At 41.4% G+C, this 17,588-nt stretch overlaps 1 protein-coding gene across 4 annotated transcripts in view; it reads right to left on the bottom strand.

Moving 5' to 3' along the window:
• The window catches only part of rfx3 (regulatory factor X3), a 174,269-nt gene that overhangs the window by 29,516 nt on the left and 127,165 nt on the right, over positions 1 to 17,588 (bottom strand). For all 4 annotated transcript variants that reach the window (XM_062971958.1, XM_003216489.4, XM_062971955.1 and 1 more), the window contains 4 exons: positions 8,281 to 8,462; positions 7,017 to 7,136; positions 3,729 to 3,847; positions 1,542 to 1,654 (listed from right to left, as the gene is read on the bottom strand). In XM_062971958.1, coding sequence (XP_062828028.1) covers positions 1,542 to 1,654; positions 3,729 to 3,847; positions 7,017 to 7,136; positions 8,281 to 8,462 — 534 coding nt within the window. The remainder of the gene's footprint in view (positions 1 to 1,541; positions 1,655 to 3,728; positions 3,848 to 7,016; positions 7,137 to 8,280; positions 8,463 to 17,588) is intronic.

The following is a 17,588-nucleotide window of genomic DNA, read 5'->3' as shown; positions in this document are numbered from 1 at the left end:
AACCACAGGCTTTCAGAAAGCAGGCAAGTAGACTCATCATTATGATTCAGTAAACTTCTGAATGTAGAGGCACTGGATTCTTTCTTCCTAGTAGTATGTAGTAAAGCTCAAGAAATCTCCAGAAGTATAGTGACTTCACTGTCCTTTTGACCTTAGCTCCTCCTTTAGAGCAAATTTCAACAAATCAAACTGCTGACCTTAACTGCGGTAAATGATTACATCAGCATTGAGAGGATTTGAAATTAGTTATGAACTTCAGTTAACTGGAAAACATCCCAAAGGACACTGCAGATAGTCAAGATCAGAAATTATTGTGTAGCGGAGTGGAGGGAACAAATAAAAAGTCTGATTTTTTTTCATACTATTAGTTTACACAAAGAGATAAGAAACATGACACGTGGCATTATACAGAAGAAATAGGATTAACTAGTTTATGCCCTACATGATCTAGGTCTTTGTAAAGAATTTCTCATCTTAACCAGTCTTTGGGAAATGACTGTTCAGGAGGAAAAGACTTTGAATAATGCATTTTTTTTCCATTTGCTGTTTGTTTTCTAAATCAAACTGATTTTAATTCTATTGATAATTTAATTGTCTTCAGCTGCTTTAGTGATGTGAACCTTTATTTGCATCAGTTTTAACCTTTGTATGTTTTCTCAAATCCCAGTGCTGGGAAAAGGTGAGATATTAATCATACATGCACATTCTAAAAATAATTTTGTTTAATAATGTACTGTTTTTATCTCATTTCACACACCCTGGTAGCTAACATATTTTTTAAAAATCAGAACCTGCTGAACTACAAGAATTCAAGGCAGAATTCTTACTTTACACGAATAGTAATAATAGGAGGGATATGCAATATGGTAAAGGGAATATGTGGTAAAGGATAAAAGAATCTCAATGAATGTGAATAAGCTATTAAGTGCTCCTACATTAGCTCTCCATTTTTAAGCCAACACAGTATTTTTTCCAGCACACAAATATTTGACATGTGTAATGTTAACTCTTTCTACAATATTCTACTTTTGAAGCAAGGAAACAATCCAAAATGTACTGGATGTATTACTGTGTGTCATATCAGGAGCTTTTGACTGCATAGAATCATAGAACAGTAGAGTTGGAAGAGACCTCATGGGCCATCCAGTCCAACCCCCTGCCAAGAAGCAGGAAATCGCATTCAAAGCACCCCCGACAGATGGCCATCCAGCCTCTGCTTAAAAGCCTCCAAAGAAGGAGCCTCCACCAGAGGGATGAAGGGAGTAAGATAGCTGTGGAAGAGAATTAAAAAAATTTTTTATGTCAGTGTCAGGAAATTTGTCGCAAACTCTGCCCCCCACAGCTTGCTATCTATAATGTTACCAAAATAGCTTAATACACTACTTGCTGCCTATCTTATTAGTGTTTCATTGCTTTTAAAATTTTCTTTGAATTAGAAAAAGATTACTCATTATGCTATTGTGTAACTTAATTCTCAGAGTTATATCACAGATAACACTGTTACATGTATTACAATACTTTAGAGAATCTCTCAATTTTACCTCACAGTGCTCTCGATAGAGACTCTGCAATGACTTAATATCCTCAAAAGTAGTACCATCTGGCAAAGAAGAGATTTCAACTTCTCCAAACTCTGGAAGTGCTCGAGATGCATCTGTTTCCATGACAACAGAATGGAAGAAAGATATTGTAGACTATGTCAATCACAATTTAATTAGGAAAATGCTGAATGATATGAAGAAGTAAATACCCAAAAGGTCAAAGTGTTGGACGCAAAACCAAGAAGGCATTCATTTTTATTATAAGTTTAATGGTGTGCAATTAAAAAGGAATCAACATTTTATATTTCTAAATTAAATATTTTAAGCAAAAGTAGCCAGATAATATGTGCTCTATTTAAAGGAAATATAGATATGGAAGGAGTTTCATACCCCATCTAGTCAAACTCTCTGCTTATAGCTGGAAACTCAGATTTACAACACTCTTAACAGATACATTTTAAAAATCCAGAAAGAGAAAGAGATCATCACCTCTATGGTGAACCTCCTCCTATTTCTCCTAATGTTCAACTAAAATTTATTCTCCTGTAATTTAAACTCAGTTTTTGATGGCATTTATGTGACAGAACTACAGGTATTTGAAGATCATGTTTCCATCAAATTTCAAGGTTAAAATATATACAGATCCATCAAGCTTTCTTCACAGAATTTGTTTTATGTATCCCTGATGATGTTTATCACTCCACCCAAACTCAATCAAATGTCTTTTGTGTGCTTCTAAAAACATCCAGACTTTTAAGATCATACTTGTGCAGAATAAAGTGGAATTATTATATCATGTGACTTGGAAACTTTGGTTCTTGTAAAGCAGACTCAGACTGCATTCACCTTTTTGTGTGTGGTTTGGGCTCAGCTTTTGATCATCCACAATTCCAAGATCTTTTCCATATTCACTGTTGTCAAGTCAAGGATCCCCTAGCCTATACCTGTGAACTACCTTTGGGGGAGGGGGGGAGCATGCTAGCATATGAAAAGCTTCCTTTGCTACACTGTCTCTGCTTCTTTCTCTGTCAAACCACATGCATTTGTGTAGATTCTATACCGAAGGCCAATTAGTTTTTTCCGAACATTCAATCCTGCTGAATATTCCCCAGTATCAAGGGGTGTATAATTTTCAAGCTACTGTGTGAACAAGATGGTGTATTTTTAATGTACACCGTACAATTCATGTTTGCTTCGGGTGCCTTGTTTTGCGAATTATTTATCTAATGACTGCTGTCCCTACCCAAGGACTCTTTGAAAACTTTGTGGGCCCTGGGAAGGGGATTATTTTGCCATGTTTTAACTCTCTCTGCAGCTTTTTTCCAACAGACAGTAATCTCAAAATCAATTTTTGGGCTGCTCTGAATAAATTGAACATGCAAAACAGCATGTTACTCAACAATAAGTGTAAGGATGTCTCCAAGTAAGGATGTTAGTGCACAAGAAGAATTCCATTTAGATGAGATTAAGTAATACTAGAGCTGAGTAAATCTCAATCATTCCTTGAGTAAGACTGGGTTAGAAAGTCATGGTAATGATAATAGTGTTTTAAACCAAAATCTTCAAGCAGTACAGTCAGAATAAAAAGATAAATTGAACCATCAAAACATTATGAAAGCAAACAGTAAAATGAATTTGATATCAGAGTTAGATGACCAATGGACAATACACCTGATCTTAACAAAAAATACATTGCAGTACTTATATCTTTTGTTAGCAAACTGGAATGCAAATCCCTCCACATTTGCAGGTTCAATTTTTGTAGTTCTGATTATTCATGGATTTGATTAAAATGTCCTCTCTATGTCCCTAACCCTAACAAATGTAGAAGACTGACTAGTTTCTGCTAGGGCCTGCTACTGATGGTAGCCAGACTTTCATCAGCAGCAGGCCCTAGCAGGTATTTATTTATTTATTTATTTATTTATTGTTTGATTAAGACTGGCAATTTGGTTTAAGTACAATTCCCATTTAAGAAATATCAAAATACCATAAAAGTAGTACAATTCACAATATGTTACCCAGGAGCAGTTTCGTTAAAGACTATTATTTCATTTCCTAGTCAAAGACTGTTTTGATTCTTCAACAAAATAATAATAATAATAACAATAATAATAAATTTTATTTATTACCCGCCTCTCCTGATGGCTCGAGGCGGGGTACAACAAAGTCATACTTCTGACATACCCAAAAATTGTTGATGATGCTGACTTTGGGCAATTACAGTTTGTTCAACAGATGTGCCTGTCTGCTGACCACTTGTGAAACCATCTGCAACCCCATCCACTTTCTGCATAGGCTTGTACCTAAAACATGGAAGACATAACATAGGTCAGAATTATCCCTTTTTCTTCCAATTTCTCTCAATCAAACCTTTCAGGTTTACTCTCTTTTGTTTATTCTTTGATCTCTAACAGTAAACATAACCCAAGGAGTTATTGTCTTCAGCAATTTTTTGTAGCAAACTCTCAAAGTTTGCAGTAACGAGACATTATCTATAGCTTCAAGTAGCCATGATAGTTACAACTGGTGTTGCGTTCTTTCAGTTCTACACTTTATTACAATAATCAGCAAGCCAGTCCCAGGACCCTCCATGTCTATGACAGCTCCTCCAGATGAAACAGAAAGTGACCAGATTGTCACTTTTATAGTGTACGGGTTTGGTTTGGCTTTGCTAAAAGAAAATAAACTCTCTTTTAATCTTGTGTGAAAAGAAAACCACAACCCCTAGAGACGTGATTATTCCATTTGAGGAGGGACTGCTTCTTAATTGGGGGTTTTCAATTGTGATTGGGGGCACATGATTTCTATATTTGCTATACGATAAATAATGATGAACTCACTCAAATTTCAGCACTTCCTGGAATACATGCCAACTTTAACAAAACATCATCAAAAGCATAATATAGTAAACTTCAGTGTTCTCTAGCATACAGCCTCTTGATTAATGCAGAGGGTCTAGTTAATCATTCAGATTCTGGACATAATATTAGCTCAAAAGTAGGATAAAATTGCTTTAAAGCTGCAATGGTTTGTCACAGTGACGCATTTTCTGAATGTAAGAAAAATTGGTTGCAGTACCACAGCCTACTTAGTTACATATAGTTGTATGCCAAAATCTCGTATTAGCCTTTTCCCTGTGTATTATGTTAATTAGTACTCTTAATTTTTGGAAAAGAAGAGAACACATACAAAAAGTTATGGCAGCAATAGCAAGCATAAATATAATTTTAGTAATAGATTATTAGAAAGGGGTTATTAAAAAGAACAGTCAGTTCCTTCTCATTGGGCTACTTAAGAACATAACATAACACCACAATCGCATGACTATAATAGAGGGATGTGCATAGGCATTAAAAAAAACCTAATCTTTTGGGTTGGATCCAGACTAAGCTAGTGTTATACTTCTCATGTAACACTTCTAAGTCACACTGAAGTCCATAGGACAAATTGGTCGTAATTAAAGCTTGACTAATTTACAAGAAGGCCAACGTTCCTATAAAGAAGTCTTGCCATACATATACAATTAAAAAGTAACTACCATGTTAGCATAAGTTTTAAAAGCAATTTCTGATTATTCTGTGCTTCTTAATTAAAAGAATAAAATGAATATTGCTGGCAGCAGTCATTATTTTCTTTTCTATGGCTGTCCTTGTCAAACAAACAACTGTAAATGGGAGAGAGTATTACTGGCTTTTATCATCATCAATACACAAAACACATATAAGCCTGAACACATCTATCTGCTCACTTGGATAAAGTGAAAAGTAAGTCACTATTCCAATATTATTTCTGATCAAGGCAAGCATTGAAAATTTTGAATGTGTCTTTCCTGAGCAATGATTTTATAAAAGTACCATCCATTTTATCACAGGTAAAAACAAATAAATAGCTTTCAGGGATTTTTTGTTTTTGGGGAGAGGAGCCAGAACAAAAATGAATGATGCATTCAAGCAAGCAACTACAGAAGTTGCTAATGTTTGTCAAATGAATCAAATGCTTTCAATGCACACCTCTGGAAACACTGTAGAATGAACACTACAGTAGTATACTGTAGTTGACGTTTCACATTTGCGGGTTTGACTTGTGAAGATTTCATTATTTGGATTTGATTAAGATGTTCTTTCTAGGAATCTCTATGCACTCCAGTGTGACTTTATAGTAGCAATTGACCATAGTTGACCTCCAGCATGATTCTATAGTCAACTTCTAGTCTCACTGGAAGACCTAGAGGTTCCTAGAGAGATTTCACTGAGGGTAAAAAAAGTTTATTATTCACAGGGTTGTTGTATGTCTTTCGGGCTGTGTTGCCATGTTCCAGAAGTAGTCTCTCCTGACGTTTCGCCCACATCTATGGCAGGCATCCTCAGAGGTTGTGAGGTGTTATTATTATTCACTTTTGAGGGCCTCCTGCACCCCTAATCGCAGCAAATGTCACTGTACGTGTTAGGTGATCCAGTCAACAGTAACTTATAAAACATAGGACAGGGTATTTTTTTTCTCAAGTCTCCTGAGAGACAGTTGCCATAAATAAGAGAAGGAAAATGCTGAACACCTTTGCTAGACTGAAATTAAATTTCCGTGTTCATTTGCAATGAAACTGAATGCAAATTCTGAAAAGAAAGAAATGTTGCTAGGTAGCACATAGGTATTGCAAGTTAGTTATGTTCATCAGCCAAGGTATGAGTAATCCAGAAGACAGGAATGGTTTCACACTTAATTCACATGTCTTTTGGGTGTTTACCATGCAACTTAACAGAAGTAGTCAATAAAGTATAAGCAATTTTTTAAACTACTGCAATATGTGTTATTCTTAATCATTAAATAAACCTAGCTTTGCTAGATTTGTATATGAAACTTCACCCTTGGCGCAACAATGGATTTAACTGCCACCTTTAAAAAATGATTTTAACTAAAGACTAAATCCTGTTCCCCTATTTAGATGAGCACTTTTGATTGCTTCAGTTTTGAGAAACACCTGGAAACACAAAAAGCACAATATAGTTTTCCTAATTTTAAAAGCACACAATTTGCTATGACATGATGACATAATATTACAGCAAGATAGTATTCCAATTATCTGAAAGATAATAATGGGGCAGCACCTATTTGGACTCTATTACTGACTGCGTGTTTGTATATGTGCCTTCAAATCACCTGGAGACTTATTGCATTTCATAGTGTTTTCTTAGGCAAGAAATACTAAAAAAGGATTGTCCAAGTTCATTCCTTTGAAGTACAACTACAGCACCTGGTATTCGTTAGTACTCTCCCATCAAAACACTAACCAGAACTGACCTGATAGGATCTGATGAATATGGGTTTTTAGACCTAGTCATGTTAAGTAAGGTGAGTATTCTTTTCAGATAATTATATCTTGTCCCTACCTATCTACACACCCACCACCCACCACTAAAAAGCAGAAAGCTGTAAAAGATATTAAATATAAAATAATATGGTTTGACAATACTCTACCTTTGTTTCTGCTGCATGGGTTGCTGTCTCATAGCCATATATTGCATGTCCTCTTGTAGTCGATTAAGAGGAGAGTCTGGCTTGACACGAATCCCGTAGTAATGATATTTGGAATTCCCCCTTTGAAGAAAAAAACCCCCTCAAATATTAAAAATAGGATGATTTATTGTGAGGATTACTATGATGCCAATGAAAGTGGCAGTGATGCTACTGTCACTTTTAGCTATTCAAGACATTTCATAGATTTTAAAACAGAATCCTGTTTCATAATGTTAAAGTTGCTTCCAGATGGATATCTTCTAGTGATAATAAATAAACGTCACTGTGCAGTCATTCCATCATTACCTGTTAAGAAAAAAATGCTTTACCTCTTACCTTACCAATGTTAAGAAAAAATATAGAAGAAGTGGGAAAACACTGGATGGTCACAAATGGAAGCTAATTATTAACACTAAATCTGCTTTGATGTCTCCCCCCCACTCGGTCTTGGGCTCTGTAAGTAAGGGCATATGTAATTATGTTAATTCCAGCTGAAGGAAAAACATCTGAATCTGATATTCAGCCAGTTGCAATGGCACATATTTTATAACCGATTACCATATTGGCCTCTTCACATAAGAATTTAAAAATACTTCAAATAAAAATACTTCTAAAAAGGAGGGGTATGGTGATTGTTTTAATGATTATGGAACCATAGGTTTCTTATTAAAGTCTATAGTTTACTAAATTTCATACATTTCAGTAGAAGGTAAAAACGCTAAATGTTTACAACACTGCAACCACTGTTATTCACTTTTTTGTTTTGTTTAGTCTTCTGCTGTTAATTATATATTTATGACAACCAGTTAAAAGGTATTTAAAACAGGTCAATGCCATGGATTTCTACATACACATTGAAACAGTGTAATCTTTCATTCCTTTCCTAATGATCTCTAACACAGAATCCCGCCCCCCAAGCTGCCTTATACTAGTTGGCACTTAAATTACACTATCTGCCTCCTTTGTAGTTAGTCTTTGATAGATCAGATATCTTTGGGATAATAGATTGTTCCATTCCGGTTTACTCTAAAAATATTTGTGTATTTTAGCAAATTTCTGAGTTTCCTGAGCATGCTAATATCCCCCTTTTGTGTCTCAATAGTGTGGTTTAATTATATTTCTCTCGACATAGATTATTATTCGGGGGAGGAATTCTTGGTTATTGCTTGTTATTCGGGGAGGAATTCCATCTCATTAACGCAAAACTTTGTTTCTTTACACTAACCTGGTTCCCAATCTTCTGGTCCGTAGTCCCATGAAAATTGACCTTATTAGTTTTCCAAAAGAGGCAGCATTAACTGGGTCCAATTTATGCTCCTGACAATGTCTCAAATAATGATTGTAGAGGGTACTTCTAGGGAGACTCACTCCTTCTGCTGTTTCATAGTTGTCTAAAAGCCACTGGAGCTATTTCAGTTTGGGAAACAAACAAAAATGAAGTTAAAATGGCTTTTGAAAAGTAAAATTATTTAATTAGAGATTAAACAATGCAAAAACTAAAACTATACTTCATGTTTAGGCATCCACAACTTTTCCTATATCTAGGAAATTTTCCATAGATAAGTTAAATGTCCCAGTTCATCTAAAAATAATCTTAAAATATAAAGAAATGGCAAAATCACAACACTTGGGACCTCTGGCAATATCAATTACTTTATGAAAATGGCTTCGGATGATTTCACGTATACTAATAAGAATTCTGAGCTAAGTGTTAGCATTTGAAGAAGATAAGCAATACTGTAATTCACAGAAACAAAAAGGAAAAAATGTTCTTAGAAAGTGTTGCATTAACCCAGGATTTTCTATCATATGAATTACAAGTTTAAGATTATTGCAGTTTTTTTAAAAAAATAACAGAAATATGCATCAAATTCTGCCCCTACCAGTGACAAGAAAATGGTGAATTAATTTTCACTGAAAGCCAAATGTGAGGCTATGAAACTGTTTCCTTTATGGCATTTTATGTGTGCCTTAAATGTGAAACAATATAATAAACATTTACATGAGCATCAATGCTCCTATGTTAAGAGGTAATATATACAAAGCAGACTCTACTTATCAAGAGAGAAGCAAAACATTCAGCACCATAAAATCAAACCACTTGAGCTTCATCTTATAGTTCTAGTTAAATAAAACATTTAAAAAGAACACACACGTTTGAACACACAAGTCCTTTTATAGAAACATGTTTGATAAGAAATTGCTTCCTTTCCTTGATGCCTTTCCAAGTTAGCATTAAAGTTTCTGCAAATTTGTGTTGAATTCCTCATCAATAGGGCCAAATATAAAATCTTATTAAACATCTATAGCTCAACTATTTCATATTATGGGAGGCATCCAGGGCTCCTGAGGTTTAGAACTCCCCCCAGCCTTTGTTAAGCATAGTAAATGCTGAAGGATTATGGGAACTTCAATCCAAAAATATGCATACACCTGAGTCCTTATTTAAAATCCATGTTCAATCTGAAACATTAAATAAACTATAAAATTAATGAAGAGAAAACATCAAGTGCCACAAGAGTTTCACATACAGATAAATGTGAAACGAACTTGGCAGCATTTTTCAGTTGCATAAACAGCATAAGACTGACTATTTGAAGTGTTAAGGATTGCAGAATATCTTTTTTTTTGGGGGGGGGGGTCGATGAACCCTCTGCATAAGGAGGCAGAAAATGGAAAGGTGCAATTGTATGCATAGCATAAAGCCTAGCCATTGTACAATCCTGAAATACTGTATTTACAGCCAGGTTCAACCAAGAACTACAAATTCTTTTGAATTAATCTTCATATCAATTTTAATTCTTACATTTGTAGTTTGAAATGGAAACCTGTTAAATGTGTTGCCAATGATAATAAACCGAATGTAGAAATTATGAAACAGTGCATAAGACCATCAGCAGTGAAAGAGGAAGACCGCAGTTGAAGTTGTGCTCCTGCCATTAACTCACTGAGTGGCCAAGGAATAGTTACTACTTTGAATATTTAGTGCCCCCACCCCATTTGAAATATACAGAAAAACAGAGGAAAACTTTAATAAAACTAATGTATTAACCCATACTGCATTGTCTTGAGAAACTTTCCAGGGCTCTCTGATCTCAGGTCTGTATTATGCCTAGCCAGTGAACAGAACTATGGAAAGTATATACTTTCTCTTTTTTTCTCTTGAAACCTAGCAACAGCTATACAGTTGGTAGGAATGTTTTGATTAGAGACCCAGCTTAATGTTTTCAAAACCACTTACAACTGAGGCATGCTTTATTTGAGTGTGTGTCAACATATGGATACCTCATGAAATTCATAGGGTTCTCTTAGGCAAAAAATATTGAGAGCTGATTCTGCCACTTTCTTCCTGTGAAATATAGCCTATCACACCAGGTATTCATTGGTGGTCACTCATCAAAGAACTAATAGGGCTCCTCCTCCTCAGCTTTTAAAACCAGACGGGATCTATTGGCTTAAGGGTACTTTGGCTTCTACTTTACCTATACCTCCTCCCCCAGGAGCCCTCAGATGGCGTAGTGGACTAAGTGACTTGAAGGTTGGGTTGCTGACCTGAAAGCTGCCAGGTTCGAATCCCACCTGGGGAGAGTGCGGTTGAGCTCCCTCTATCAGCTCCAGCTCCATGCGGGGACATGAGAGAAGCCTCCCACAAGGATGGTAAAAACATCAAAAACATCCGGGCGTCCCCTAGGTAACATCCTTGCAGACGGCCAATTCTCTCACTCCAGAAGCGACTCAAGTTGCTCCTGACACGAAAAAAAAACCTCCTCCCCCAAGTAATATAATCAAAAATAACAATAATTATAATTTATCTGAAAATAATATTGCATTGACTTATTGCGCTGGTGTAAAGCAGATTATTCAAGGGGGGTTGCTTTCCTCCACAGAGACCGTGGTGGGCTACACTATTCTACAGCCACCAGTATTTTTAAAAATGCACCAGCAATCCCCTAGGCAAACAGGGAGTATGTAGGGGCCTCCGATGGCGCAGTGTGTTAAAGCGCTGAGCTGCTCAACTTGTGGACCAAAAGGTCGTAGGTTTAAATCTGGGGGGTGGAATGAGCGCCCACTGTTAGCCCCAGCTTCTGACAACCTAGCAGTTCGAAAATATGCACATGTGAGTAGATCAATAGGTACCACTACGACGGGAAGGTAACAGTGCTCCATGCAGTCATGCCGGCCACATGACCTTGGAGGTGTCTATGGACAACGCCGGCTCTTCGACTTAGAAATGGAGATGAACACCAACCCCCAGAGTCGGACACGATTGGACTTAACATCAGGGGAAACCTTTACCTTTAAGAAAGGCAATTCTGCTATGTTTTGGACTCCACCACAGGTCATTTGTAGCACAGGAGAGATAGGTAGCCAGTTCCAGATTACTGTGATGAGTCATGGGCCATGTAGTCCCGTTTCTGGCACTGTTGTGCCAGATGAGGAGGAGAACTTGGGTTTTTCGCCGTTTCAGTCAGAATTGGAACTTTCCCAGCCAAATTTGGAAACCTTGCACCTGCAAGAGATTTGTCTTCCAGAAGTCTGTCAAACAAGCCCTGAGCCTAAATCTCCTACGTTTTCTCGCCATGATTTTTGTAAACAACAGAGAGGAGTCGATCAGGCGTCTCGCAGGAGTGCTAGGATAGCTGCTAAGCATTCAGCTGATTAAGCCTGCTTCCCATGGGAAAGTTTAGGGAGTCATGCATCTGGACTCAGAAAATAGCTTTCGTTTCTGGTTCTCCAGAGAACTGCTCTTGGGCGGGAAAACGGGACCCTATTTAGGTGTTTTACCCACAAAGGGATCTTGCGGAGTCAATTCGTCAGCAACCGGAGTAGCGTGTGTGGACAGCTACTCCGCTTCCAAGCCTCCGTTCCTGTCGCCAAGCCTTCGTTCCCAGCTTTGTTTACTCCACGAATCCTGCCTTGCTTTCTAAGACTCAGCCTCGTCTTGTTTCCCGGATTTTACCAAGTAATTACCACGGATCTTGCTCTTGTTCCTTGTTTCCTTGTTGCCTTGAATCAAGCCTCGTTTTTCCAAGAATCAAGTTACTTCCTAGCCTCGCTCAAGTTTCATGGACTAAAAGACCTTGTCATCTCCCCTCACTTTGCCTGGCAAAGTGAGTGTTTCGGTTATTGGATTACAACTTTGGACCTTAATATTTCATATTGGACATTGTTTCTTTGGACTAATTTTGACCTTTCCTGAAAGGTCTATTTCTGGACTATTTCATACACTTGCTTTTATTAACTTTATATATTCCTTCAATAAAGATATTAGTTAGATTCTGGCCTCTGTGTATGGTTATTGGTGCTCTGCAGCCTGGGTCGTGACAGTTTGACTCCGCCACCCTAAGCACCAATTAACCTAGGCCAGTATGTCTACCGGAACCGTGCCGGGTGGCCAGCCACTTAGCTACACCATCGACAAGGACGAAGTGGACCGCATCCGTGACAAGCTCAATGCGCAGGATGGGGAAATAAGGGGTTTGAAGGAGCGCGGAATCCGTCTCCCGGCCATGGCGTTGCCAACCAAGTTTTCTGGAGAAGCTTCTAAGGTTCATGTTTTCCGTCGCCAATGCCAGGCTTATCTAGAGGCCCGTGCTGCCGAGTTTCCACAAGAAGACATCAAGGTGGCGTGGATTTACAGTCTCTTGGACGGGCCAGCGGCCAACTGGGCGACGGCACTGTTCGACCAAGTCTCCCCACATCTAAGATCAGCGCAACATTACTTGGACCACCTTAAGGCGACCTGGGGAATCGAGGACAATTTGGAGGCAGCCTGCCACAAACTCCGGCGCCTCTCCCAAGGGGACAGACCCTTGTCCCAGTACATAGCCGAGTTCCGAGTGCTGGCCCACAACACCGGCTGGAACGATGTAGCCCTCAGAGGACAATTTCGGGAGGGTCTCAACATTGAGATGCTGGAAGAAATCTCCAAGGTGGATCCTCCCCACTCTCTTGAAGCACTCATTGATCAATGTTTACGAGCTGAAGTCATGCTTGCCAACAGAAAACAATGGGTCCGAGGCCAGAGCGGTAGAGCTGGGGTGAAACCTCCCGCTCCCATCGGCGTCCAGCCGCGTCCAGTATGGAGACCCCCGCCACCAGCCCCATACCCCAGAGGGAGCGAGGAGGTGCCGATGCAGTTGGGCAATGTACGTCCCAGATTAGATGCCGCCGAGAAGGCCCGCCGCCAACGCCTAAATCTCTGTTGGTACTGCGGAAACGGGGGCCACTTCGCCAGAGAGTGCCCAGCCAAGGGGAAGCCCGCCGCCCGTCTGGCGGCGGTGTCCTCCACGGAGACGAAGGCGTCTGAGGCGGCTGGCGCACAGCCGGCGGGGGAAGCCAGCGACCGGGCGTAGAGAGGCTCGCCAACCCGGTCAAAAAACCCACTCAAGAGCCGCCAACCGGGGTCCTATTTCTTCTAGTGGTCATCTTGTGGTCAGCAAAAAAAGGGCCCGTCATGGTCCATGCCATGATAGACTCAGGAGCCACAAACAATTTCATTGATAGAGAGTATGCCGACTCTCTGGGATTACAATATCATGACTTCAAGAACGCCCGTGTGGTGCAAGCCATCGATAGCCGCCCCCTCAAGACGGGTCCCGTAAGCCAGTGGTCGGAACCCACCAGAATGTGGATAAGGGAACATATGGAAGAGATTTCCTTCTTTGTTACCGAGGTTCCCCATTTCCCTGTGATTTTGGGAATTCCATGGCTGACACTTCACGACCCAAGCATCTCCTGGTCCAACAGAGAACTGCAGTTTGCTTCTAAATATTGCCAAAACCATTGCCTTGTAGCCAAGGTCTGCCATGCCACAGACACTGAACCCATTATCACCTTGCCCAAGAAGTACTCAGAATATTGGGATGTATTCAATGAAAAAGAAGCCGAGAGATTACCCCCACATAGACCTTATGACTGTGCCATTGACTTGGTGGAGGGGGCCCCGATCCCGCGAGGACATCTCTACTCCCTGACTGAACCGGAGCAAGAAGCTCTCAGGGAGTTCATAGAGTCAAACCTTCGCAAGGGATTCATCAGACCCTCTCAATCCCCAGCCGCTTCCCCAGTGATGTTTGTGAAAAAGAAGTCAGGGGACTTACGCTTGGTGGTGGACTATAGAGCATTGAACAATATCACTAAGCGGAACAGCTATCCCCTGCCCTTGATCTCGGACCTACTAGACCGACTTCGAGGAGCCAAGGTCTACACCAAGCTGGATCTTCGGGGGGCTTATAATCTAGTTCGCATCAGAGAAGGGGACGAGTGGAAGACCGCCTTCCAGACTAAATTCGGATTATTCGAGTCCCGAGTTATGAATTATGGTTTATGTGGAGCTCCCGCAACGTTCCAGCATTTTGTCAATGACATCTTTCAGGATTATCTAGATCGGTTCTTGATCATCTACCTGGACGATTTTTTGGTGTTTTCTAGATCACAATCAGAACATGAGAACCACGTCAGAATGGTGTTACAACGATTGCGGGATCATGGACTTTATGCCAAGCTGGAAAAATGCGCTTTTGATCTACAAGAGGTAGATTTCCTGGGGTACCGCGTCTCGCCACTAGGGCTCTCCATGGACCCGGCAAAGGTTTCAGCAGTATTGGAATGGCGGGCGCCAACCAACAAGAAAGAGGTGCAACGATTCTTGGGGTTCGCGAATTACTACCGCAAGTTCATTCCAGACTTTGCTCGCTGGTCTGACCCAATCACCAGCTGCATCCGTGGGAAACAGCCTTTCCGCTGGACAGATCAAGCAGAGAAAGGGTTCCAGCAACTAAAGAAATTATTCACGTCCCAGCCAATCCTTCAGCATCCAGATCCTGAAACCCCTTTTGTTGTGCAGGCGGACGCCTCCGATGTGGCAATCGGGGCTGTACTCCTACAACCAGTGGGAGATCATCTTCATCCTTGTGCCTTTTATTCCCGTCAATTGACCGCACCAGAGAGAAATTACACCATTTGGGAAAAGGAACTATTGGCCATAAAGGCAGCCTTTGAAACTTGGAGACATTGGCTAGAAGGGGCCAAATTTCCCATTGAAGTCCATACTGATCACCGGAATCTAGAGCATCTAAGAACTGCCCGCAAGCTAAATCAGAGGCAACAACGCTGGGCTTTATTCTTTGAACGTTTTAACTTCCAAATTCATTATGTAACCCCAGCCCAGACCAAGCAAGCAGATGCTCTGTCACGGAAACCGGAATACGCTGCAGGGCGCAAGGAGACCTTGGAGTCCCAGCTGCTACAACCCGAGAACTTTGCCACGCTCACAGTGGGAAACACCAAATCCACTCCCATTGAATCAACTCCCTCTACTCCAGGGCCCCTTTGTGCTCAGGAAATCAGGGCTAGTCAGCAAGCAGATGCCTGGGCACAGGACCAACTTTGCCAAGGACTACATTTTCCCTTTTCGCTTAAGGATGGGCTACTTTGCTATAGAAACCATGTTTACATCCCCCCAGGACCGGGCAGGGAAAAAGCACTTCGTCTGTGTCATGACTGCAAGCCAGCAGGGCATTTCGGACTATTTAAAACCATGCATTTGATCCTAAGAGATTTCTGGTGGCCCAAGATCCGCAAGGATGTGGAAAAATATGTCAACACCTGCCCAGTATGTCAGCGCTCCAAAACAAGAAGGGAAAAGCCCTCAGGGCTTCTGCATCCCCTCCCTACCCCATCCCACCCATGGGAAATAATCTCTGCGGATTTTATCACTGATCTACCACCTTCCTGTGGATTCACCACGATCCTAGTGGTGGTGGACCTTTTCACCAAGTTAGCCCATTTCATTCCCTGTGATGGCCTTCCCACGGCCAAAGAGACTGCAGATCTATTCCTCCAACATGTTTTCAGATTGCATGGATTGCCCAAGAGTTTGGTCACAGACCGTGGGTCCCAATTCACCTCTCGTTTCTGGAAAGCACTACAAAAACTATTGGGCATAGACTCTCGTTTATCTTCGGCTCATCATCCCCAAACAGATGGGCAAACTGAGCGCACCAATGCCACTTTGGAACAATACCTTCGCTGTTATGTGAACTACCAGCAGGACAATTGGGCTTCCCTGTTATCGCTGTCAGAGTTTGCCTACAACAATGGGGTCCAGGCTTCTACTAAAGAAACCCCGTTCTTTGCAAACTACGGCTTCCATCCACGTTTCTTTCCCCCTGTCACTGAAACCTCAGAAGTTCCCGCAGCAGAGGACTGGTTGCAGGAACTCACAGCGGTGCAACAACTCTTGCTCCAGCAACTAGACCAAGCCAAGGAGGACTATAAACGTCACGCGGACAAACATCGCCAGCCGGGCCCCGAAATCAAGGTAGGAGACCGGGTTCTTCTGTCCACTCGCTTTTTGCCCTCCCATCGCCCTTGCCGGAAGTTAGATGCCCGTTTCATTGGTCCCTATCCAGTGGTGGCGCAACTTAACCCCGTGACTTTCAAACTCCAACTTCCACGCTCTATGCGCATTCATCCAGTGTTCCATCGCTCCCTGCTCCTTCCGGCGGATGGTGTGCGCCCTGATACAGACCGGCCGGCCCCCCCTCCTGTTTTGATGGATGGGGAGGAGGAGTTTGAGGTTCAGGACATTTTGGATTCTCGCTTTCACCGCCGCCGCCTACAATATCTCATTGACTGGGTGGGTTTTGGCCCCGAGGAACGCTCTTGGGAAGACGCTTCCACAGTCCATGCCCCCGATTTAACCCGCCGCTTCCATCAGACCTATCCCGCCAAGCCGCGGCCTCGCGCCTCGGGGAGAGAGTCCCAGTTTGAGAGGGGGCTTGAGGAGGGGGATAGTGTGATGAGTCATGGGCCATGTAGTCCCGTTTCTGGCACTGTTGTGCCAGATGAGGAGGAGAACTTGGGTTTTTCGCCGTTTCAGTCAGAATTGGAACTTTCCCAGCCAAATTTGGAAACCTTGCACCTGCAAGAGATTTGTCTTCCAGAAGTCTGTCAAACAAGCCCTGAGCCTAAATCTCCTACGTTTTCTCGCCATGATTTTTGTAAACAACAGAGAGGAGTCGATCAGGCGTCTCGCAGGAGTGCTAGGATAGCTGCTAAGCATTCAGCTGATTAAGCCTGCTTCCCATGGGAAAGTTTAGGGAGTCATGCATCTGGACTCAGAAAATAGCTTTCGTTTCTGGTTCTCCAGAGAACTGCTCTTGGGCGGGAAAACGGGACCCTATTTAGGTGTTTTACCCACAAAGGGATCTTGCGGAGTCAATTCGTCAGCAACCGGAGTAGCGTGTGTGGACAGCTACTCCGCTTCCAAGCCTCCGTTCCTGTCGCCAAGCCTTCGTTCCCAGCTTTGTTTACTCCACGAATCCTGCCTTGCTTTCTAAGACTCAGCCTCGTCTTGTTTCCCGGATTTTACCAAGTAATTACCACGGATCTTGCTCTTGTTCCTTGTTTCCTTGTTGCCTTGAATCAAGCCTCGTTTTTCCAAGAATCAAGTTACTTCCTAGCCTCGCTCAAGTTTCATGGACTAAAAGACCTTGTCATCTCCCCTCACTTTGCCTGGCAAAGTGA

The sequence above is a fragment of the Anolis carolinensis genome, chromosome 2, assembly GCF_035594765.1.
Source record: "Anolis carolinensis isolate JA03-04 chromosome 2, rAnoCar3.1.pri, whole genome shotgun sequence".
In the NCBI taxonomy this organism is placed as follows: domain Eukaryota; kingdom Metazoa; phylum Chordata; class Lepidosauria; order Squamata; family Dactyloidae; genus Anolis; species Anolis carolinensis.
This window is presented reverse-complemented; position numbering and strand designations above follow the sequence as displayed.